The 24,828-nt window shown below is 44.9% G+C and overlaps 1 protein-coding gene and 1 long non-coding RNA gene across 3 annotated transcripts; both read left to right on the top strand.

Annotated features, from left to right (window-relative positions):
- Positions 1–1,741: 1,741 nt before the first annotated feature.
- Positions 1,742–9,126, top strand: LOC125532796 (uncharacterized). Its single transcript, XR_015600260.1, has 8 exons — positions 1,742–2,380; positions 3,556–3,629; positions 4,877–5,714; positions 5,794–5,955; positions 6,076–6,223; positions 6,299–6,622; positions 6,717–6,842; positions 6,944–9,126. It is a non-coding gene; the product is annotated as an uncharacterized LOC125532796 (long non-coding RNA).
- A 4,946-nt stretch (positions 9,127–14,072) lies between these two features.
- On the top strand, positions 14,073–22,856 carry LOC125553608 (protein NETWORKED 1D). 2 transcript variants are annotated; one of them, XM_048717371.2, is made up of 6 exons: positions 14,073–14,310; positions 14,893–14,958; positions 15,072–15,361; positions 16,128–19,096; positions 19,264–21,222; positions 21,549–22,856. In XM_048717371.2, exons 3-6 carry the CDS (start codon positions 15,262–15,264, stop codon positions 22,659–22,661), a joined length of 6,141 nt encoding a protein of 2,046 aa, XP_048573328.1. In that variant the 5' UTR covers positions 14,073–14,310; positions 14,893–14,958; positions 15,072–15,261; the 3' UTR covers positions 22,662–22,856. The 2 variants fall into 2 exon arrangements, with proteins under 2 accessions (XP_048573328.1, XP_048573334.1); XM_048717377.2 differs by lacking the exon at positions 14,073–14,310 and adding an exon at positions 14,355–14,739.
- Positions 22,857–24,828: the final 1,972 nt, after the last annotated feature.

Here is a 24,828-nt window from a genome sequence, read left to right on the forward strand (position 1 = left end):
CAAGATGGACACCGCCGAAGACTTGGCGTGTACTGCAAGGACTACTCCAACTGTCGACTTGTTTATTCCTAGTTGGTAAATGACCACACATAACCCTAGATACCCTCAGTACCTATATAAACCATGGGGTCTAGTCCATAGAGACACAATCACAATTACCTGCATTAGGGTTTAGAACACAACATACGATCTCGAGATAGATCATCTTGTACTTGATACTCCATCATTAATATAATCAAAGCAGGATGTAGTGTTTTACCTCTTCGAGAGGGCCCAACCCTGGGTAAACATCCTGTCCCTTGTCTCCTATTACCCATCATTCCTAGATCCACATCTAGGCCCCCCTACCCGAGATCCGCCAGCTTTAGTATCGACACCGAGGGTCCCACAAGCTCAGGTGGCCCGCCCCTTGAGCTTTTGGGGGTCCTAGGCACCTTCCGGTCCTTCCCCGAAGCTTCCTGGGTCTCTTCTTGTCCGTAAAAAATCACTGTAATTTTTATTACATTTGGACTTCATTTGATATGGTTTTTTGTGAAACAAAGAAATAGCAAAAAAACAGGAGCTAGCTTTGGGTGCTAGATTAATAGGTTAGTCTATATCCATACTACTATTAAAAGAGCAAACAAGATTTCCCCTAAAGCCACACCACAAAGTGCACACGGGATAACCCCCCACGTTTGATCAGACCCACATAATACCATCCAACTGCCCACGTTACATCACCATACTACAATCAGATCGACGGTTGAAAACAAATGTTCTGTCGGCAGACTCCTTCGTCCGGGATGCTACACAGCCCAACGATGGCACCTCCTGGAAACTAAACAATACCTCCACAATCAACGCCGCCACCACGCCATGAACCTCGCCTCGCCCTTGGGGTCTGCGACATCCTCATCCCGGTGGCCGTGCCATCTGAACGGAACCTCGGCCTCGCTCCGCCATCCTCGCCCCTGGTCTTCGCGCCATCATCAACCCGGCGACCGTGCCGTCTGAACGAAACCTTGGCCTCGCCCCTAATCTCCACGCCGTCGTTGACCCGGTGGCCGTGTCATCTGAATGAAACCTCCGTCTCGCCTCGCCGTCCTCGTCCCTGATCTCCACGCCATCATCGACCCGGTGGCCATCCTCGACCCGGCGTGCTGCCCTACCTCCGGTGGCCCACGCCATAGTAGTAATTCCGCCCCTGCCACTGCACAGGTTAGATCATTTGAATTTGCAATCAGACATCAGACATAAGGCAAAGGAAATATCTCTTTTAATCTGACAAATTTGTAATTTGTAGTGTGAAATTTGATACTTATAGGACAATCATGATCTGCATGACAAACTAAGTTCTTCATGTAGAATTGTTCATTGTTTGACTCACAAATTGACGGAAAGGTTGAAGAAGTGTTTCACAAATAGATGTAGTGAGAAGACAATATGGCATCCTGTAACACCCCGGTAGTTGAGCTACAGTAATCACTCAGTAATGGTGCCATGTCATTGCAATTAGTTTGCTAAACCTCACTTTGAGCCAAATCGAGTTCAAATTCAAAATCTAAAATAAAGTCAAATAAATTGTTTCTTCAATCAGTAAAGCAAAAATGTTAATAATATTGCAAATAATCGCTGAGTCATTGTCACGTTGAAGCCAGCATTATTTGACTCACCGGTTAATCTCTAGTAATTTGTGAAGTGGACCAACAGCTTAATAATGGACCATTTAGATTCAAACATGATTTTAAACCTTTCGTAATAACCCCAAAATTTTTGTGGAAGTGTCCAAATTGCAATACAAATTATGAGCCAAGTTTCTTATTTTACAAAATCCATTTGGTGACCCAACTTAACACATAGCAGTAGCTTTAAAAGAAAAGAAAAAAAACAAAAAGGTTTAAAGAAGTGAAAGGAAGAAAAGAAAGAGAAAGATGGGAGGCCCAAGAGGGGCTGGGACATCCAGCCCACCTCCCCTCATCTCTCACCTAGCGCTACAGGAGATGGGGAGGGCGTGGCGGCCATCCCGCGGCCATGGCCGTTCCCCCAGCCACGTGCGGCCATCCCGCGTGCCCCGGCGGTGGATAAGGCCACCCCTCACCCCACGGACAAACCCTAGATACGCATCCCCCCTCGCTCTCTCCCTCGTCTATCCCGCCCGCAACCGCAGCCGTCGTCGCCATGACCCCCGCCGTTCCCGTGCTCCCCGTCATCGCCGCGCTGGGTTAGCATTTCCAGGAGCACCTCCGCCTTCGCCTTCGTCGCCGGAGCCACCGGATCGAGCCCGGGAAGCTGCCCCGTCGACGTCGTGTCTTCTTCATCTGCCATGGCGGCCACGAAGATCCGCTCGATTCACTCGCCCTCGACCTTCTTCGGCTTCACCGAGCTGCTCGTCAACGCTGTGAGCTTGCCGTCATTTTCCCCTTGCCCCCCTTCTCGTTCCCGTCCTTTAGCCGCTGGTTCCACCGCGTCCGATGCTCCGCCGTGGCTGCGGCCGGAGCTCTGCTCGCGTGGGCGCCCAACCCCACACACTGGTCGTGCCACGCGCGTGCGCGTGCGCGCCCGCTACGCCCGGCCAGCATGCTGGCCGCGCCCGTCCGCTCTCCCCTGTGTGCAGCCGCTGGTAGTGCTGCTGCTCTCTGCTGAAGCCTCGCACTGCTGCCGCCGCTGCTACATGTTGCTGCTGCTGCTCTCTAATGCTACTGCTTGCCGCCGGCTGCTTTCTTCTTGCTATGTTGCCTCCGTCGCTGCTGCTCAATTGACTGCTACTGCTTTTTGCTTGCTGCTCCGTGTGAGCCCCTGGCCACTCATGCATCTCTTAGCCACTCCCGTACGCCTCTTGTGCCATGGCCATGGCCACCATGTGCGTACACATGTGTGTGAGGCAGGACTATGCCTTGGCATGTGCGGCTGGCCTACTTAATTGCCTTAGGATTTAATTAGTCAGGACATAATTTTAGTGTAGTTAGCCTACTGTATCAATGGCACTAGGCCCCGCTACTATAATGACTAGATTAATAAATCTGTCCAGATAATTACTCCATGACATGCGGGACCGTTTGACCATGTTGACCAGTCAACGCTGACTGAGTCAACTGTTGATTGGATACTGTTGACTTTGATCCTGGCCCATTGTCAGCCACACATTACACCCCTTGGGTACACTTCTATGTGTACCCACAACAGTTAGTATGTATTATTATTATTTTTATTTAAATTAGATTCAGTAAATTAGAAAACCATTTAAAACTTTAAAAATTAATATAAAATAATCTGTAATTCGGATGAAAATACTTTGTATATGAAAGTTGCTCAGAACAACGAGATGAATCCGGATACACAGTCCGTTTGTCCGCCACGCATCCCTGGCATAGCAAACACGTAACTTTTTCCCTTCGGTTCATCTGTTCGAAAACGCGAAACACCGGGGATACTTTCCCGGATGTTTCCCCCCTTCACCGGTATCACCTCATACCGCGATAGGGCACCCCTAGCACCGATACTTGTCATGTCATGCATCGCTATGCATCTGTTTGCTTAAATATTTATTGTTTCTCCCCCCTCTTCTCTCGCTAGACACCGGGACCGACGCCGCTGCTACCCAGTACGACTACGGAGTTGAGACCACTCTCTCTTGCCAGAGCAACCAGGCAAGCCCCCCCTTTGATCACCAGATATCGCCTACTCTTCTCTATACTGCTTGCATTAGAGTAGCATAGCATGTTACTGCTTCCCGTTAATCCTATACTGATGCATAGCCTGTCCTTGCTATTACTGTTGTTACCTTTACCTGCAATCCTAATGCTTAGTATAGGATGCCAGTTTATCATCAGTGGCCCTACATCCTTGTCCGTCTGCCATGCTATACTATCGGGCCGTGATCACTCGGGAGTTGATCACGGGTATATACTATATACTTTATACATGATACAGGTGGTGACTAAAGACGGGTCGGCTTGAGGAGCACCCGCGAGTGGATCTTTGAGGCGGAGCGGCAGGGCAGGTTCCGACCACCTAGGAGAGAGGTGGGCCTGGCCCTGGTCGGCGTTCGCGGATACTTAACACGCTTAACGAGATCTGGGTATTTGATCTGAGTCTGGCCATTTGGTCTATACGCACTAACCATCTACGCGGGAGTAGTTATGGGTATCCTGGCATCGTGGTATCAGCCGAAGCCTTTGTGACGTCAGCGACTGAGTGGCGCGCGCCGGATTGGACTGGAACGCCACTAGGCTAGGTCTGCTTTCGGCCGCGTACGCAACGTGCAGGTGTGCTAAGGGCAATGGGCCCAGACCCCTGTGCGCATAGGTTTAGACCGGCGTGCTGACCTCTCTGTTGTGCCTAGGTGGGGCTGCGACGTGTTGATCTTCCGAGGCCGGGTATGACCCAGGAAAGTGTGTCCGGCCAAATGGGATCGAGCGTGTTGGGGAATGTGGTGCACCCCTGCAGGGAAGTTAATCTATTCGAATAGCCGTGATCTTCGGTAACAGGACGACTTGGAGTTGTACCTTGACCTTATGACAACTAGAACCGGATACCTTATAAAACACATCCTTCCAAGTGCCAGATACAACCGGTGATCGCTCTCTCACAGGGCGACGAGGGGAGGATCAGCGGTTAGGGTTATGCTATGCGATGCTACTTGGAGGACTTCAGTCTACTCTCTTCTACATGCTGCAAGACGGAGGCTGCCAGAAGCGTAGTCATCGAAAGGACTAGCTATCCCCTCTTATTCCGGCATTCTGCAGTTCAGTCCACCTATGATAGCCTTATTCCAGTTGATACCAATGCATACATATGTAGTGTAGCTCCTTGCTTGCGAGTACTTTGGATGAGTACTCACGGTTGCTTTCTCCCCCTTTTCCCCCTTTTCCTTCTTTCTGGTTGTCGCAACCAGATGTTGGAGCCCAGGATCCAGACGCCACCGTCGACGACGACCCCTACTACCCCGGAGTTGCCTACTACTACGTGATGCCCGCTGACGACGACCAGGAGTAGTTAGGAGGATCCCAGGAAGGAGGCCTGCGCCTCTTTCGATCTGTATCCCAGTTTGTGCTAGCCTTCTTAAGGCAATCTTGTTTAACTTATGTCTATACTCAGATATTGTTGCTTCCGTTGACTCGTCTTTGATCGAGCTCTTGTATTCGAGCCTTCGAGGCCCCTGGCTTGTAATATGATGCTTGTATGACTTATTTTATTTGTAGAGTTGTGTTGTGATATCTTCCCGTGAGTCCCTGATCTTGATCGTACACGTTTGCGTGTATGATTAGTGTACGATTAAATCGGGGGCGTCACACATCCTCTCAGCGTAGTGGGGTATGTACTCCCTTTCAGGACTTGACAAACAGCGGCAATTTAGGTAAATACTACTTCGACCTTGTAAATCCTGAATATTTCATTCCCTCACAGGTCAAAAAACAGATCCAAAAAATTGAAGAGACAAAGAGAAAGGGAGAGGTATGCACTAAACAGGAATACAATATTAAAAAGAAGACAGGAGGCAAGGGATCGTAAGAAAGCTACATCGGCTATTCTCAATGGAAACAACACTCCATCTAAGCCACCCGTGTCCATGTCGCCTAGTTTCTCTATTTTCTTTGTTCTTTATGATACATTCATGAATAACAAGTAAAGTCATATTAATGATCAGTTCGTTTGGGCAGATTTAGACACTATGGAGAGGCCCAGTGCACCATCTGTTGTTACCCAGCGTGGGTACACAACGGCTGCGGAAGGTGATGTTTCTCTTGACAAACATAATAGCTTCCTTTCCGTGTCAACAAAACTGACACAGTACATACATTTGTGATGTAGGTATACATGTTGATGTCGTAATGACTAATCAGACTCCACTTCATGGTCCAAATTCATTAAGAACACCCGTAAATGTCAACAATGTCGAGTCTGCCATTGAGTCCTTCCAACTAACTGGGTTACGACCACCACTTCAAGCCTACAAATGCAGCATGTCATATGGTAATCAATTGTTCCTCATATTATCTATGATACATAATTGACACTTAGATCGTACAGAGGAAAAACAATTTCTTCTCATATTGCATTGTCTAATGTACATAATTCACACTTATTCTACAGAAAGAAAAACAAGCACTTAAGAGGGAGAGGGAAAATGCCCGGTATGAGCAACATGAATAAGGGATATTACAGAGCCTACGTGAGAAACGGCGCCGAGCCAAATCTACAGTTGTCCCAACAACCGGAGAACAAACTCAATCCAGTACAGGTGATGCCAGCTACATCAAACACATGATATCCAATCTTTGATTTCCTAATTGATAGTCACTCAATATTTCTGTAGCTGATGAAGATTGCGATTGGCTACACAAAAATGATACATACCAGATTTCAAGCCGTCGTGTGGACACAATCCTGTGGAAAAATGTAATGGTGCTTTAATTCACTACTGCTTGGTTTATACTTTTAATTGTAGGTCATAAATACGTATATAAATTGCATGACTGCTATGGAGCATCTATAGGTAAGGTCAGGTGGAAGTGTGTTCTTAGAGAATGCATGCATCTCTAAAATGATAAAGATCGGTGGCTATCTACCCTCAGATGACATGGATGCTGCACCAGTATGGGTATTAAATAGAGCCAAAGAATATTTTAAAAATGATATGGTTAGTCTTAGTTTTCTACATATTTCTATGAATTTTAGCGAGAACGACCGATTCGTCTACATAGGAGTACAACTAAAATAATCATTTTCTTCAGATATTCATTCCAATAAACATGGACGACGTTCACTGCTACCTATGTGTTATAAATGCCAGAAAACTATGTGTTCAAGTGCTCGACTCGCTAGGCCCATCAATGAATCGCAAGGACCTCACTGATACGGTTAGTAGTTAGTCCTACTGCCCCATCTTTGCATAAGAAGCATTTTTTTTCTTATTTCTCGCATGTCATGCTTATACTTTTTTCATTTGTTGGTACAATAGCTAGAAGGACCGGAGAATTTATTCAAATATGCATCCGAGCACATGGAATTAAAATCCAATAAGTGGACTGATCTAAGTGTTACAACATGGAAAAGAGAAGAATATATTAAGAGCAGTCTTGAGACGGATGGGTACGCCTCCTAATATAACTCAGAGCATTTATGCTTAACAGGGTATTTTGGTATGCTATTATGTTTATTTTTTCACTGCATAGCATTCCTGAAGCATATTTGATCAACAGATTTGATGTGCCAATGCAATTCTTTACCTTATTGTATGCCAATGCAATAGACACAACACCTCTCATGAGATCTGGCCTAAATAATGGAGCTCAAGGCCATACATTTCATTGGGCTGCATAGAGTATAGAAAACGTTACAATTTCTGGATTTGAACAACAACTATCTTACTACACACATGGAAAGAACCAGATAGATAGCTTACCTATATGTGCTTCACTAACAATCGTCCACTACTCTATATCATGCATGCCAACATAAAGAAAGAGAAACATCTCACAAATGAATGACAATGTGGCGAAGGCGCCTGTTGTGCATACAATGGCATAAGCATCAGCAAAGTTTAGATGTCAAATTCATATGCAAAGTCACATGTATTTCTGATACAAACAATACATATATATATATACCAACTTGATTGTGACCCTAGAACTTTCTGTTACTTAGTGCCTGTAATAATGCGACATTACAAAGTGAGAATACCACTCAAATCAAGCAACTACCACAAAAAGCAATGACTCAACATTAATTATAGCTAGCTGATAGTCACAAATTAAGCCACCCAGAATTCAAATCCACAAATCAATTAGCTTTATCACAGCATGGTTGCCTCAAAAATGTCACCCGACTAAATCCCCACTGATAACGGTAGGTGCATTAACAACATCTAATCGATTAGCATACCTTCAGCAACCGAGCACATACGCCAGCTGCGAACTCCTTCCCGGAGCAACTGTGTGAGCCAAGAACAGGGGGCGATGATTACGGCGGGCACGTCGACGCACTGGATCTCGGTCCAATTCGAGATGCCTGCGCCTGCATCGTGTCCAGCACCTCGCATCTTTATATACTTTGGGGCAGTAGGATGGCAGCGACAGGGTCGATCTGGGGAAGAGCCGCGGGGTTGGTGGCGAGGCAAGGCCGCGGTGGTGAGAGGAGGCAGCGGCCTGAGGCCGTGGTGGGGATAAGGGCCGACGGGGCATCGCCGTGGTGGGGATAGGAGGAGATGGGGTGAGGCCATGGTGGTAGGGCGACATCGCAGGAGAGGATGCGGCGTGCTGCAGAGCAGCAGAGGAGGCGGCTGGCGGAGAAAGCAAAGTGATGAGTCTCACTGCACACATCACTGGAGAAAGCCAACCGCTCCTCATTAGTGTGTCGTGAGGGACTGGGATACCTTTCACCGGCTGCTCTTTCTATTATTTTACTTTCCACCTGCTGCTCCTTATTAGTGTTCCTCTGGTTGCTTTTTTTTCTTTTGCAATCCAACCTCCGGTTGCTTTTGTGTGGCCTAATTACTTCACCAAGATTTTTTTCTTTGGTTAATTACGCCCCCAGATTAAACATATCATTGACCAAATGGATCATCGGCGTGTCTCTTTTGTTTTATTTTTTATATCCATGGTCGACATCCCATTTGGGGAAGTAATAATTATATGAATTCCTCTCAAAAAATTATACGTTGACAAATTCTTTTGTTGTTGTTAGCCCTTTTGTTAATTTGATTTATAATAAAAAAAATATGCATTCATAAATTCAATTATTTTATTGATAGCCCTTTTGGTCATTTGATTTATATTAGCGGCAAAGTTGTTCAATTCTTTTTTTATCGAGCATGTCCGATATGACTGTGTGGTTTAGTCATCATTAATATTTTTATATTAGCGGCAATCAGTTGCTACAAACCCTGCCTTCAAGCACGACATTTTGATATGGGGAGGCAAAGTTTCTGCTATTTCCACAAACTCATACGGATAAGAATCTTGTCAATACATCACAATCTTAATTGATTCATTCAATTCGCATGTAACATTTCATACATGCAGCCCCTGGTTATTGGATTTTCAATTTAATGCACTCATGGCACGATTGGACGCTACATTTTTCAGTACCCAAGGTAATTATTGGCACCATGCTCATTTCTACACACGTTACGCATATTTTTTAATAACAATGTTATATAATGCATATGTAGGATGGTTTTGAACTGATGAAGCGATTTTTGCTTCATATTTTGAAGTATGAAGAGAATGAAGTTCCAAACAATATCCCAGTCTTAGAACGAAGCATTATAGATCGCATCAAAAGATGGACCTTATAGAAAGGATCATCATCAACTAATGATTGATAAAGTTGCTTAGTTGTTATTTTTAAGTATTTTTGTAATAAGTAACAATCACAATACATTTATATGATCGTTAATTTTAAGTGATGACATGTATATCGGTCGTGTGTTACATGCGCGAGTTTTTTTCATTTTGTTTTTGAAATTTTGGGATCACAACATTTCAACAATGGAAGTCTTTCACCGGTCAAACAAGACCTATGACTTAATCTAAAATAAATTATTATATTGAAATCATTGGGCGTGACACGCATTTAAATGTTCAGATAAAAACACAATACGATGTTCATGTTTTTAGTGTAGTTTAGTAGGATACGTGCGTTGCACGTGCACATTTACTAGTCTATGAAAATAATATAAAAGTGCACCAAAACCATATAAAATTACCGTAAACATGGCATGCATACTTCATAAATGATAGATACATTGGAGATGTATCACACACCCAGAAAGTGTTGCCGCCAAGGAGACTGCAGAGTTGCATATGTCGGCGATTGAGATGGAGGACGAGGTGACCAACAAGTGCATGTGGGTCGATCCAGAACCGCAAGAGCCTTCGGCGAGCCTGGACTTCATCAGCAGCCTCCCCCACAAGATGTTGCTCGTCATCATCTCCCTCCTCCCCAGCAAATTTGGGGTGCGGACAACCGTCCTCTCCCGGTGATGGCGCCCCCTCTGGCGCTCCATCCCCCTCAACCTCATCATCAACCACGAGCTCTGCGATAGGGATCTCAAACGCATGGCCAAATATCCTCGTCACGTACCCTGGGCCAGCCAGACACCTTGCCATCGACATCTTCCATTCCAACTACAAGGTCGAAGCCAAGTTTGATGAGTGGATCCCTCGCACTAGATCAGCTTGAGGAGCTTAGTTCCGCATGGGGACAACCGATGTCGTCGCTGCCATCGTCCGCGCTCTACCTTGCATCCACACCATGTCGCGCCAATTTCACGTACTGCTATTTCTCTGAGATTAATGGCGTGCCTGATCTTCTTCTCCCTTAATTCTAGCAGCTCGAGCTCTTTGATGTTGGCCTCTCAAAGGAGTCCATGCAGCGGCTGCTCGGCGGCTGTACTGTGCTCGAGAATCTTCGCCTTAAGGGGATCCATGGGTTCAATAGCCTCCACATTGTCTTGACGAACTCCGAACAATTTATGTGTCTTGCCGATAGAACAAGAGAACACTTGATAAAAAACCACTTGAGGTGTTTCATGATATGGTCATTGAGGATGCGCCTTTCCTTGAGAGATTGCTTGTACTTGATTCAAAGGCCCCACAACAATCAGGGTCATTGACACGCCAAAATTGACAGTGTTGGGCTACTCGTCTGCCGATCTCCGAACTTGTTATTGGATCCATAATTGTTCAGGTACAACCGTTTTCTCCTTCTCATTTTTCTTGAAACTCACATTTTTTTGCTATTTTTATTGATGTGTGTTCGTTTGTCATCCAGAAAATGATTCCCACAAGCTTGACTTCTTCTCTGCGCACAGTGAAGTTCTTAGAACTAGAACCTATCGGCCCCAATCTGGCTGAAGTTGTTGGATTCCTTAGATACTTTCCATCATGGAGAAGCTATGCATCAAGGTGAAGCTCGGTTCTTATTAAATGTTAACCACAATGGAGTTCAGTTTTTTGGTTCTTTTTCCCAAGTTTATAATGACAAATGTAGTTTTCAAAACTGCATCTAAGCATACTAAAATTTTCTCACGCACTCACATGTGTCTTTTTTGTTGTTGTAGCCATTATAATTAACATGTGCTCTTCTTTTACAGATAGAAAAAGGCCTGAAAGTGAAAAAGTCGCGGTATAACAATCCCATTGAATATCTTAATCTTCACCTCACATAAATTACTTTGAACAACTACCAAGGCACCACACCCGAGATTACATTCGCCAAGTTCTTTGTTCCGAACGCAAGTGTGCTCAAGGTGATGAGGTTTGGCGTAAATTTAGTATGCCTAGATAAATGGTTTGTTGATCAGTGCAAGCGTCTATAGCTGAATGACAAAGGTTCTATAGAACTGAATTTCATTTTGAAACGACATGTATCAACTTAATCAGAAGTGTTAATGTCCAGTCCATACATGACTTGTGAGTGGTTGATCCCTTTCCAGAATTATTGAATTGGAGAAAGTATTTGTAATATGAGTTTGAACCTTATAATGTTTGAATCTGAGCCTTGTAATATTTCAATTTGAACCTTATAATTTTTGTGACATTTGTGATAGAATCATTGCAATGGCATTGTGTTCTTTTCTTTGAATGTCCTGCTACAATTTGTGTATTTGGAGTCCGATCACGTCCGTTGTGATGCCTTCTCTTTGCTTGCGCTGGAGCTCCAACACCCATTCTCACTAATAGGTGATCGGCTGTGATGGCAATCCGACCACATTTGGAAATTCTTGTCATTGTTATGCTCATACTCTACGAAAGCACCGAAGGGCTTTTCTTGTTCATCGACTACATTGTGTCTTGTAGATCCTTAGTCGTACTCTCCTCAAATTCTGGTTGTTAGCCACTGTATGTTAAGTACCTTTTAAAAGCACTTAGGCCTAAGCACCACCTAGCCAACTTTCTTTTTTTCTTTTTTTATGGGGGAGCTTTCTTATCCTTGGGAGCAACTTTTACTTACACCTAAGTATTTGTAACTTACACTTCCTGCTTAATTAAACTCCTATACCTAACTAGACTCATGAAAAATTAACTACTTCAGATGCTATGATGGTTGTCTTTTCCTTTATCTAAAAATGATAATCAATCACGGAGCATGTTTGCCCCGTCGTATGGACCATGCGACATTACAAACGTAGGTGGTCAAGCATTTGGTAGTGTAAACAGTCTTGCAATGTCGCACTTCTCGAGCAATCGGCGGTGCAAACATAGTGTGAGCGTAATCATTTGCATAGAATTCGGGGAAACATGCATGTTGTTCATAGATTATTCTTTGCTCCTCTGTACAACACGGGAAAGTGGCCCGCGGGAGCTAGTCGGCCAGGATCCTAATTGGTAAGGATTCGGCTGGCAAAGCCCAGGTAAACTCTTCGTGTGGTGCATGAGCATGCAGGACGCTGCCATGAACGTGCATAGACAAAGACGACCAACCAAGCCCCTCGCTGACCCGCATGTTAGTCCTCGTTTGCTGGGTTGCTCTTGCCAAAGAAGGACATGGGAAACGATAATCGTTGTTGTCTGACATTGTTAAATAAACAGGGTAGATACAGACGCATTACAAACATAATTGCTTCTAGACGATTCGCAAGGAACATCGTTCAAATAGTCATTTAACTTTCATTTTATATTTCAAATGGTTCTCTTAGCTTCCGGGTTGCAGTTGGTTTCTGCGCCAATTGGCGTAACGGGTCATCTAGTACTGTTAGAGGCGGTGCACTCGCCCACTCTGGCAAGCCTATTCGTGGGATCCGATCTTACAAATGGGAGATCGACAAGGAGGAGACGACTCTAGGGATGCGCTTCTCCAACTCTACTTTCGTTGCACGGCATTGTGCATCTAATGGTAATGATCTGTGATCCATCTCCGATGGCATGTTCCTATTTGATCCGCGAGTAGGAAAATTTTATATTGCATCCGATACATCTAGCGTAGCCAAACAAAAACGACTATTGACGGGGGAAAACATTGCAACCGGAGAAATCAAAACCTGTAACCGGCGATGTGGAAACCTACTATTGGTGAAATCAAGTTGGAGCCTACGATGAGAAGCTACTCCCGATGGACGAAAATGCTACGACCGACGAATTCAAAAGTTGGAACATGCGAAACCAAAAGGCTTGCGTGGCGGGGCTGGAATTGGTGAGGCACGATGATGCGATGACGACGCCCATGATGCGCAGACGCTGCGGCCGGTGAGGCGTAGTGCTGGGACCAGACGTATCGTTTGCTACAATCGGCTGGAGTGGCGCTACCGTGTCAAACTGTGGTGCCATGGGCTATCACAGAGAACGATAGTGCCTGAGATGGCTGCAACCGGCAATTATAGAAGTTAGGACCGTTGGACTATTTTACTGCAACCAATGAACTGATTTTGCTACAATGGCGATGGACAAAGTAACGACCAGGAGACGGCGGTAGTGCGAGTGACGTGCACCCGTGCGACGAGCGCTGACGGTGGGAGGCACACCCCGGTGCTGCAACCAACCATGGGGCAACGAGGTGCAACCGCTGCCAGCCGATGCTACGAGGCGGCGATGTCAGGGCAGCGACTCGTCCACAACAAGAGATGCAAATGAAGGCGGCGATGGGAGGGATACAAACATCTATGGGGTGTGCTTCGGTGGAGGCTGCAAGCACCGTCCATGACGAGGCCTCGCGCGTCCATGACAGGGAGGAGGGTCGGCATCTCTCTCTTTCTCTCTCTCTCTCTGCGAAAACGCCATCGTTCTCCCTCCCGTGCGCGCTGGTGTGATTTGGGGGAAAAATGACGCAAGGGAAACAAAAGTAGAGGTCTGATCCAACCGTTGATAGACAAACAACCTACACTCGGGATGCGATCGGACATGAGTGTGGCGTCAATCGTCAAGTGCCTAGCGTTGTCCTAAAAATAAAAAAAAATGCGTACATCTCTTGCAAAATTCAAATCAAGCCCACACACAAATTTCAGACCTGCCCCCAAAATGGTCTAATCCCGATTATGACGGCCTGAATTTCTCCCCCAAAGAATCACTCCTACTCCAGCACGGTGCACTATTATATTCTAAAAAAAAAAGAGCACGGTGCATTATTAGGCAAGTAACCAAAACACTGAAATCTCTCCTACTCCCACTGTTTTTCATTTCGTTCGTTGGGACCTACCGCCGCCTCCCCTCCTCCTCCTCCTCCTCCTCCTGCTGTGATTTTCTTCTTGGCACCACACTGGCAAGCGTCCAGACTCCCGACAGGAACCTAAACTGAGAAGAATGGGGTGAGAACATGGAGGTTGAAAGGAGGCAGCTTCGGTGGGGAATCTCGGCATCCTCTCCTCAGAGAGTCGACCCACTCCACCTCGTATGTTTTTCTTCTCTGCGGCAAGATTGGATCTTCGATTCTTTCTCTCCCGTCCTGCGATCATTACCCTGTAGTTGTTTTCTTTATTGTGTGGTACGCTTCGAGGATCCATCTTCCTTGCTGCCTTTGGATGCTCGGCGACTCGTCGTTGCCGCGGAATTTTTGGTGTTGACGGGTAGTTGGTTGGTGGTTTCTCTTTCTTGCCTGCTGGTGTTAAGAACAGTATAATTGGCAATCCTCGCCGCTGTGTATCATGTGATTTATTTATGTATTCCGTCCGTCCCTTTTATTTGTTCGATTGTCTGTTTCGTGCGAGATCTGCTTGCAGAGGTTGCTGCTGTAGCATCGCGGTTCTTTTTCCGTGCGAATTTTTTCTCCTGGCTTGATTTTGGTTTTGGAGTTCCTTTTTCGTTCCCACTTCAATTCTTGGTGAGATTTCTTTCTGACTCTACTGACTCTTCTGTTTTTCTTGTTTACAAAAAGAGAAAATAAGGTCGTTGGCTAGTCTAATTGCGTGATTATGCAGAATTCTCTCTCCCCCAATCAATTACCTAACACGTTTTGTCTTCTTCTTTCTTCCAGTTTTAGCGTGGTGAGAACTATTCATTTATCTTTGTGTTCTTCCAGTCAATCGCAGACCTCACACCTGTAAGTACTAATACATCGCATGGGCCATGGAGAGCTGTACAATTATGTTGCTCATTTCTGTATGCAGCATGCTTAGTTTATTTTACCTGTGCCGTTTCTCTCCAATTGTCCAGGTAAAAACAGCTAAACATTTCACCGGAAGTTCCTCAATCCTTTCCAGATGCATCAGATAATTCTTTGCTGCCCCATCCAGAATAGTGGGGAAACTGTGGCATTTTCATAATTTGGAGTAATATATTGCATTCTACCGAGGAAGTGAGGTATTACTTACTGGTTCAGAGTGGCATCTTGCTCCTCGCATCAATGGCGGTTGTGTCTGCTCATGACTCAAGGCAGTACTCATGGTTGTGGGTTAGCCATATCAGCCCCAAGAACTCCAAATGGCTCCAAGAAAATCTCAGCGGTGAGCCTTTTGCTCTGTTTAACTACCAAATGAAGTTATCATCGGTATTCTTTGGATATTTGCTGATCAAATTTAGCAAGACGACGTTACTAGGTTCTCTCAGTTACACATTACATTTTCAATGCTCGTGGTTGGTGTGTACACAAGCCACCCGTAGTCCTTTAGTTGATCTGAGTATTTAAAATAAAATCATCAGGTGTTTCTAGCTGCCATGAGGCACATGATGTCTCTTCTAGCGTTTTAATTTCTCTCAGAGTTTTGATTGATGAACCTGATATGATCTTCTATGATAGTGTGACCTGTGTCATCTTCATATTTTCCTCAAAGTAATTGGATGCTAGGCTTTGAACTATTGATTGCATATACGCCCATCGGTTCTGCTTTAATATGAAATGTTCCTTTTTCCTAAAAGACTACTACTTCGTAGTATATGTGAAATGTTTTCTGGAGAAGTTTAAGCTCCTTCTCATCTTAGCCAGTTTAAGCTCCTTCTCATCTGGAAATGTTTCATGTGGTATTCTTCATAGGTATCCCAATTCCCATTTTGCTGTTTCTTGGTGGGAGTTGAACTGAATTTTTCATAGTTCCAAACCTAATGTTCTGTTCGGTAGTCATATAGCAAAGTCATTGTTGGTTTATATCTCTCTACGCTTTGAATAATTGAAAAATTGTACGAGAACATTTTATTGCAGTGATTGAATTAGGCCCCTGTTTTTATTTATATACTATGGTTCATGACCAAAACTAATCTCATATTGTGCAACAGATATGGACACGAAGGTTAAAGCCATGATCAAGCTTATCAATGAAGATGCTGATTCTTTTGCAAGGAGAGCGGAGATGTACTACAAGAAACGCCCAGAGTTGATGAAACAAGTGGAGGAGTTTTATCGAGCATACCGTGCATTAGCAGAAAGGTATGATCAAGCCACCGGGGCACTTAGACAGGCTCACAGAACAATTTCTGAAGTATTCCCAAATCAGATGCCATCAATGGATGAGTCACCATCTTCTGCTGGCCAAGAAGTGGAACCACATACTCCAGAGATGCCTACATTCTCCCGTCCAACATATGAATCAGATGATCATAACTCCAAGAGGAATAGTTCACACTCTCAGGAAACCAGTGCATTGTCAAACCGAAAAAGTCTGAAGCAGTCCAATGATTTGTCACTCGGTGGTGAAAATGCCCCTCGTGCTGTTTTTGATGGAAAAGCACGGAAAGGCCTAAATTTTGAAAGCCCAGAAGTTAAAGGGAAAGAGGATAGCAGCAATGGAATATTAAATATGCAAGAAGAGATTTCGAGGCTATTAGCTGAGAACCAGAATCTGAAACTACAGATGTTGTTGGAATCAGAGCGGGCAAAGAAAGCTGAAACTGAGATCCAAAATCAGAAGGATACCTCTTCTCAGTTGAATTCTGTGAAAGATACATCTATTCTGCAGTATGACCAGTCCATTGAGCGTTTATCTGCTTTGGAGTCTGAGCTCTCTAAGGCACAGGGTGACCTCAAGAAGCTAACTGATGAAATGGCTTTGGAAGTTCAAAAGCTAAATAGTGCTGAATCACACAATAGTATGATACAGTCTGAGCTTGAGGCTTTGGATCAAAAGGTGAAGTTACAGCAACAAGAGCTTGATCAAAAGCTTAAGGAATTGGAAAATCTCCACTCAAGCTTTCAGGAGGAACATGAAAAGCGCATGCATGCTGAAAGTGCTCTTCTTTCCAAGGGAAAGGAGGGTGCTCAATCTAAGGAAGAAGTTCAAAGGTTGACTATAGAGATCAAGATGGCAAACGAACATATAGATGAGCTCATGCAGAGCAAGATGCACCTGGAGAGCGCTGTTTGTGAGATGAAGATGGAAGTCGGGAGCCTTACTGAACAAAATCACTCTTCCGAACTGCTTATACAACAACTCCGTGGTGAGATAAATTCACTGACGGATTCAAGGAGTGAACTTCGAAATGAAATCCAGAGCATTAGGGGCACCATGTCACAGCTAAGCGCTGAGAAGGATGGAGCTCTACTTCAACACCAGCAGTCTGTGGAAAGGGTTTCTGTTCTGGAATCTCAGCTAATGAATACACAGTCAGAGCTGGAGGTTAACGAAAATAAGGTGCATATCCTGATGAAAGATGTGGAACGGAAGAGAGAGGAAATTCACAGTATTCACGGCCAGCTACAAAATGAAAGCGATAGGCGAACACAAACTGAAGCAGCTCTTCTCATGTCAGAGAGTCTGCATTCCAAGTTGGAGGAAGAAGTGAGAAGGCTGACACAAGATCTTGACACGACAATAAAAAAGCTAAGTGAGTTGGAAAATGAAAAGTTAAATCTGGAGAATACATCAACAGAATTGAAGAAAACCATTTTAGGTCTGAACTCTGAGATGGATGCATCACTACTTCAACAGCATCAGTCTCTGGAGAAAGTATCTGATTTGGAGTCACAACTCTCGGAGACAAAGTTGAAACTGGAGAAGTCTGAACAGAAAATGCAGTTACTGGAGCTAGAAATCGGACAGATGAGTGAAAGCGTCAATAGTCTGGAGTTGGCTTTGAAAGACGAAGCTGGGAAGAGGGTGCAAGCTGAAACGTCTCTCAGGTCAATGGAGAATATGTATTCTCAGTCTCAGGAAGAAGTGAGTAGGCTGCATCGAGAGATTGAGATGCTGAATGGCAAATCGAATGAGTTGGAGAACTTGTCATCTGAACTCAAGAGCACCATCTTACTTCTGAACACCGAAAAAGATGCAACCCTTCTTAAGAACCAGGAGTCCTCAATGAGAGTATCCGATCTGGAATCTGAACTCTCACAACTGCAAGCTGAACTCCAAACGAGCCTAGATGGTGAAAGCAAGAAGCGTATTGAATGTGAAGCAGCTCTCCTCTTAGTGACGGATCTTCACTCTAAATCTCAGGATGAAGTGAACAAGTTGGCCATGCACATTGAGGAGCTGACCGGGAAATTAAGTGAGGTGGAGAATATTAAGATGGATCTTGAGAACATTGTAAACAAGCATACGAAAGATATCCATATCCTCCGTGAACAGAATCTTTCTGCTGAGCTTATAATAAAAGACCTGCATTGTGAATTGGGTGCATTAAAGGAGTTGAATGTGAGACTTGAGGCTGAAGTGGGTTCACATATAGGTGAAAAGGAGGCTATTCGGAGAGACTTTGTTCGTCAAAGAGAGGAGAAGGAAAATCTTGATGGGATACACCATGCTCTGGCTTATGAGATGAATGCTCTAAAAGACAGCGCAGCAGCAAACCAGTTGTTGATAGAGGAATTGCAGATTACAAACTTAAAACTGAAGGAGGTGTATGCAAAGAATTTGATTGAAAAGGCGCTTCTCTCAGAAAAGCTTCAAGAGATGGAGAAACTATCTGAAGAATATTCTGTGTTGGAGAACTCAGTTTCGGATGCAAATGCTGAAATTGAAGGACTGAGGGAGAAGATAGAAGTGTTGGAGTCTTCAGAAAGCTCTTTGAACGATGAGATTTCCACTTGTGTTTTTGAAAAGGATGCTCTTCTATCAGAGCTAGACACCCTTGGTAAAAGTTTCGCTGTTATTTCAGAGAAGAATTCCGCATTAGAGATGTCATTATGTGGTCTGAAAGCTGAGTTTGAAGACATGAGAATAAAATTGAAAGATTCTGAAAAAACATGCCAGGCTCAGCTTGCAGATAACTCAGCTCTTTCTGCAGAAAAAAACAACTTGTTCTCTCAGGTAATTTTTTTAACCAACACTACAAATTCAACTTTTTGTTTTATTTTGTAGTGGAAATTGATATTGATGAATATCCATGGTAGTCTTGATAAGATGTTCTTATTAATATTCTTTTTATTGAAATTAGTTCTTGTTCGTAACTACAGAGAGTGCCTTTTTCATTTCAGCTACAGAACATTACAGTGGTCGCAAAAGCCCTGGAAAGTAAGCGTTCTGATCTTCAAGACAAGCACACATCTTTGTCAAGAGAGAAGGATCTTGTATATGATCAAGTAAGGAAACTGAAGGGTCTGTTGAGAACAATTAATAAAGAGTGTGAAAATGCTGTGAAGTCACATGAAATGCATGCAAACAGCCTAGAGAAGCAGATTTCTTCTCTCCATGAAAAAATCCATGATATGGACGAGAGGCTTCAGGAGGAAGAGCAAAAAAGCATGGGAGCTTCTATTAGTGTGGTGGCCTTGGAGAGTAGTTTGGTTTATGCGAAAGACGAGAATGTGGCTCTTTTAAACAAATGTCAAAAGTATGCGTTTGAAAATCATGCTGCGAAGATTTTAATATCACAGCTGGAGGATAAAGCTAGATACCATGAATCGGAGAGGAAAACATTGCTAAAGCTTAGTGGGAGACTAAGAGAAGGGATTTCACACCACATGAAGGTCCTTAACATCGACAGGGATTTAGGACCTGCTGAGATAGCCCAGGACGAAATTTTGCTACAGTATGTTTCAGATGAAACCTCTAGTATTCTGAAACATAAAGAGGAAATTGAAGATGATAATACTCTCATGTACACTGAGCTCTCAGTCCTCTCAACTGTCATGTTGCAACTAGGAACGGAGTTCAGAGATCTGCACTTGCAGAAGTGTGCCCTTGAGGAAGACGTAGAGAGAGAAGCAACAGAATTGATTTCTTTGCAAATTAAAAATTGCCAACTTTTGGAATCTAATGACCAGCTTAGGCAAGAGCTACAAAATAACAGTGAAAGGGATCAGCTGCAGAAGATTGAAGCATTAGTTTTACACGAGAAGCTATCTTGTTTGGCAGAGTCCCACGAGGCTTCGCAAGATAAAATTACTGACATGGCTGAGAAAAACGAGTCTTTGTCTAAGGAACACCAGTCTTTGATTGAGAAATACAATGCCTTGGAGGACGAGAACGGTACTGCTCTTAGAGAATGCATGATGCTTGAGCACCTGTCTTTGTTCTTGAGAGGCCATAATAATGAGGTAGCATCTGCATTGGTATCTCTTACCGATGAGATGGCGTTGCTGAGTTTAGTTAAGGGTGAGCTTGATAATGAAGTCAAAGTGCTGAGTGCAAGAGTTATATTGTTTGAATCAGAAAACAATTACCTCAAGAAATATTTAGTCTACTTGACAGAAGTTCTCATGACTCGGCTTATCCTCTTAGAGTTTGACTTGAACACGGGGAAAAGTATCTCCCAGGAATTGGCTGTTGAACTTGAGAGTTGCATGGCGCAGTTGATGCAGAAGGATGATGAGCTACTGGAAGCAGAAGAGAATGTTCAGCTCATGCAAGCAAAGAACCGGGAATTATGTGGAGTTGTTGGGGTGCTTCAGGTTGCCATTGAAGGTGCTAAAGTGGTGAAAGGAGAACTTGAGAAGAAAATCGTGATCCTGACCGAGGAGGGCACTACCAAGGATGGTGAAATTTTACTACTTCGCCAAGAAAATGAAACTCTTGAAATGGATGCTGGGATTCTAAAAAGGAAGGAGCAGAGTTTGATTTCTGCACATGAGCTCATGTCGGAAGAGGTTGAGGAACATGAAAGAGAATCTCTCCTGCTGATAGGTGACACAGTAGCCTCTTCTGTGAGTGTCGCAGCCTACAAAGAAATGGCACTACAGTTTATGATGGAAGCCAAGGCTATTGAAATTAGTGCAATCGTGCAAAAAGAAATAATATTAAATAAAATCTCCATGCGAGATGCCCATATTGAGGCTCTGCAGAAAAATGTAATCGAGATGCAGGAAGAAAATGCAGAACTGAATGCCGAACTGAGCATGCAGCTAGCACTCATCGGATCTTTGTCTAATCATATCAGTTTGCTGGAGGAAGATGCTCTTTCTCTGTCAAAACCCTACAGCACAGAATGCAAAGAGGTAATATTCATTCATCCTTGATTATTAGGCTAGTAGGCATTGGCTCCCAATGTTATTTTCATGTCATTCCTGCACCGCTATAACACTAATCGGTCGTTAATCCTTGATGTGTAAGCATCGTGTACTACTATGGTGGCATGTCATCTTATTCCTGCACTAGTATAGTAGTCATCATTGAGTAAGCATTCTAAAAACAAAATCACAGTTAAAGATGAAGCAGATCCATATTTTATCTTCATTACTGCACATCCTCGTGTCATCTTATTTTGTAGCTGGATATTTGTACTAATTTCATGCACAATACATGTGTCACTTTGTCACGGTAGGAAACCTGTATGCAAGAGGACAAGATTGGCCCAAAGTCTCATCGGTTTGCCAGTGGAACTCTGGAGTTAAAGCAGTTAATGTCAAGAATAGAAGCACTTGGGGTGGTTATATCGAATTCCAAGTGCCGTCGAGATGAGGAGTCGACCAATTCCACTGCAAAGATGATGGCAGTAAACATGGAAATCCAAGAGCTTAAAACAAAAGGCGGCTCAGAAATATATTCTGAGAAGGAGAAGCAAAAAGACGGTGAGGGCTCCAAAGGGAAGCAAGTCCAGATGATGAAGGATATTGAACTTGACGAAATATCAACCTACTATCCAGCATACGGGACAGAAGCTTCATCGTACCCAGTTGGAGTTGGCAATGGTGCGAACGCGGAGGTGGACGATGAGATGCTTCAGCTATGGGAGGCTGCAGAGAGGACGTGCAAGAAGCAAACAGCCAAGTCGTCGTCATGCGAGCACGAGCACGAGCACGACATAGAGGCGGTTGAGGAGGTGAAGAGCGAATACCCTTCGTCGGAGCTATTAAGGGGAAGAGACCTGGGAATCATCAACAAGCTCGAGATGTTGTCTTCAGCAGAGCCTGACGAGTTATGGGGCAAGAATGTGGTGGAGAGGCTCGCTTCTGATGGCCAGAGACTGGCGAGCATCCAAGAGAGCATCGAGGAGCTGAAGCGGAAGATGGGTGGCCCGGCCAAGGGGCACTCGGAATACGAGAGCGTGAGCACTCAGCTGCGCGAGACGGAGGGGCTGGTGTTGGAGCAGATGAACCTCAACAGCAAGTTGGCCAAGAAGGCTGAGAATTACCCTGCGCTGTCGGATAGCATGAAGGCGGAGCGGGAAGGTGGTTTTCCAAGCAAGAGGAAGATGTTGGAGCAGGTGCGGAAAGGGTCGGACAACGTGGCGAGGCTGGAGCTGGAGCTTCAGAAGATACAGTACGTGCTGCTGAAGCTGGAAGAAGAGCACGAGTACACAAGGCTCAAGGTGTCGGACAAGCGCACCCGGGTGCTCCTCAAGGATTATCTCTACGGGAGGAAGGACCACCGTGGAAAGAAGAAGAGGTCGCCCTTCTGCGGCTGTGTGCGCTCTAAATCCAGGAGTGAGCCATGACCATTTTTTGTTGCCGTGGCGGCAAGAAAATAAGAAAACCTTTCTTATCTTGTAAAAAGAGAAAACCATACTTGTAGTAGGCGCGTGTCCCTTTGTAATTGAGCTAGCATGTTAGTATTGAGAATAAGCTTGTGTATCTATTTTTTTTTTCATCTGTCGGTGTGAGTAAAATGTGTTAATTTTCTTCGGCATCAATTGGATAGATGGATCAGGCATTTTATTTACCTTACGTACTATGCATCATCTGGGTGACAAAGTGCATCAGATTTTGCACGCTAAATGCTGTCACCCCCACCGAAACCAAGAGCGCAAAGAGGCTGTGTGCTGCTCTCCCCCTCCTAGCGCCGGCAGCCGCTCTCGCACCGGCTACAGCTGCCACCGGGGATCTTGCCTACGCGACGGAAGCGCTTCACGCTTAGTTCGGCCGGTGGCCCATACGACATATGTCTATCAGGGCTCGGGCGGCGGACACTTCTCTACCCTGCCTTGTTCCGCTTGACCCTGTCGTCATCCTGGAAGGGCTTTCTCAGGGCCGAGCCGGCAAAATCGAAGGCCCTGTGCAAAACTCCAAAATGGGCCCTATCTTGCTTAAAAAACACTACATAAAACTATATAGTAATATAAAGATGACAATATCTTACATGCCAATCGGAAATATCAAGAATCATACTTATTCATGGTTGTATAGTCTTCACTTAAAGAACATTATATTTCTGAGACCGAGTTAAATCCTCTATTTATTTTTTTCTTCAAACACTTTTGATAACAGATTCATGTTCTCTAAATGAAGACATGACTTGCCACTTGGATCTGCAATACTAAAAGCCTTTAGTATGACTAAGTAGCGGGCGAAAAGCATTATTGTAAGGGATCACAGATTATTGATGCGAAGATGCTTAAAAATTCAGAGATCTAAAGATGCCTTGCACTTTCCTTGCCTTCTGAATTCAGATGAATCAGGTCCTCCCTGCGGGCTGTTGTTCCCCCGGTCCTGCCCTCCTGTGTCGTATCTCCTAAAAAGAATCTACCACGTTGGATTGGAACTGAAGTATTGAACATCTCGACCGTGGGTTCAGCACCAAGGAAAGAGGACTGGACAGAGGAGTCAGGAGCCCTAACCTGCCGCGTCGAGCGATGGCCGACAACGCCCGACAGAGACGAAGAGACGAAGGAACGCCTTGTCGCTTCGCTCGTCTCGATCGAATCGAGCGATGGATGAGGTGTTACCACCGATGGCCCGATCGGGGGCTTCTTCACGCGCGGCAGACGCATGGAATAGAGGCCCATATGGATGACTGAAGTCTGAAGAGGCCCATCTATACAGAGGAGGAGTACTACTACTGCGTAAAAAATTTGGGACCCTTGAAAACAGGGGGCCCTGTGCGGCCGCACAGGTCGCACCCCCCCCCCTTGGGCTCGGGCCCGCTTTCTTATAATCGCGGGTGTTTGCGGGGCTGACGGTTCATCGAAACGACATGTCCAGGTTTTGGGTTTGCCTCCACACGCCCACACCGGGACCGGACTGCTCTTCATCGAGGAGCCATCTCCAGCGGCTCGGCCTCATGAAGGCAGCGCAGGCTGAATATATATATTGCTCAAAAGCAGATAAAGTCGAGAGTCATCTCTTAGACTTTGGTTGATCTTCCTTGACATGCGGTTGAGGCCTTGCGGTGCACCCTTTGTCGGGGCCGCTCCGGTCCGGCGGCCATGGACCTGCGTTCTCCAGTGTCCATAGCCTGCTAGCGTCCTCTACCAGCGTGGTTCCGTGTAACGCCCCATATGTAACCTGCCATATTTGTATTTCAACTCTTGCCATTTTCGGCACTAAGTTGTGATTTCCCTCGTGGTTGGGTTTTGTCTTCGTGTTGCTTTTGTCCATGTCATGCATCTCATATCATGTCATCATGTGCATCGCATTTGCATACGTGTTTGTTTCATGCATCCGAGCATTTTCCCTGTTGTCTGTTTTGCATTCCGGCGCTCCTATGTCCTCCGGCGTCCCCTTTTGCCTTTTTTGTGTGCGGGTGTTAAATGTTCTCGGATTGTACCGAGACTTGCCAAGCGGCCTTGGTTCACTACCGGTAGACCGCCTGTCAAGTTTCGTACCATTTGGACTTCGTTTGATACTCCAACGGTTAATCGAGGAATCGTAAAGGCCTCGTGTGTG

This window comes from Triticum urartu, chromosome 1A (genome assembly GCF_056163025.1).
Source record: "Triticum urartu cultivar PI428250 chromosome 1A, HENAU_Tu73, whole genome shotgun sequence".
NCBI classification, from domain to species: Eukaryota; Viridiplantae; Streptophyta; class Magnoliopsida; order Poales; family Poaceae; genus Triticum; species Triticum urartu.

Excerpts from the sequence above, each read along its gene's own strand:
- LOC125553608 (XM_048717371.2), top strand. The coding sequence starts at position 15,262 with ATGGCGGTTGTGTCTGCTCATGACTCAAGGCAGTACTCATGGTTGTGG. Across the intron at positions 19,097-19,263 it reads AAAACAACTTGTTCTCTCAG|CTACAGAACATTACAGTGGT; the intron begins GTAATTTTTTTA and ends TTTTCATTTCAG. Across the intron at positions 21,223-21,548 it reads ACAGCACAGAATGCAAAGAG|GAAACCTGTATGCAAGAGGA; the intron begins GTAATATTCATT and ends TTGTCACGGTAG.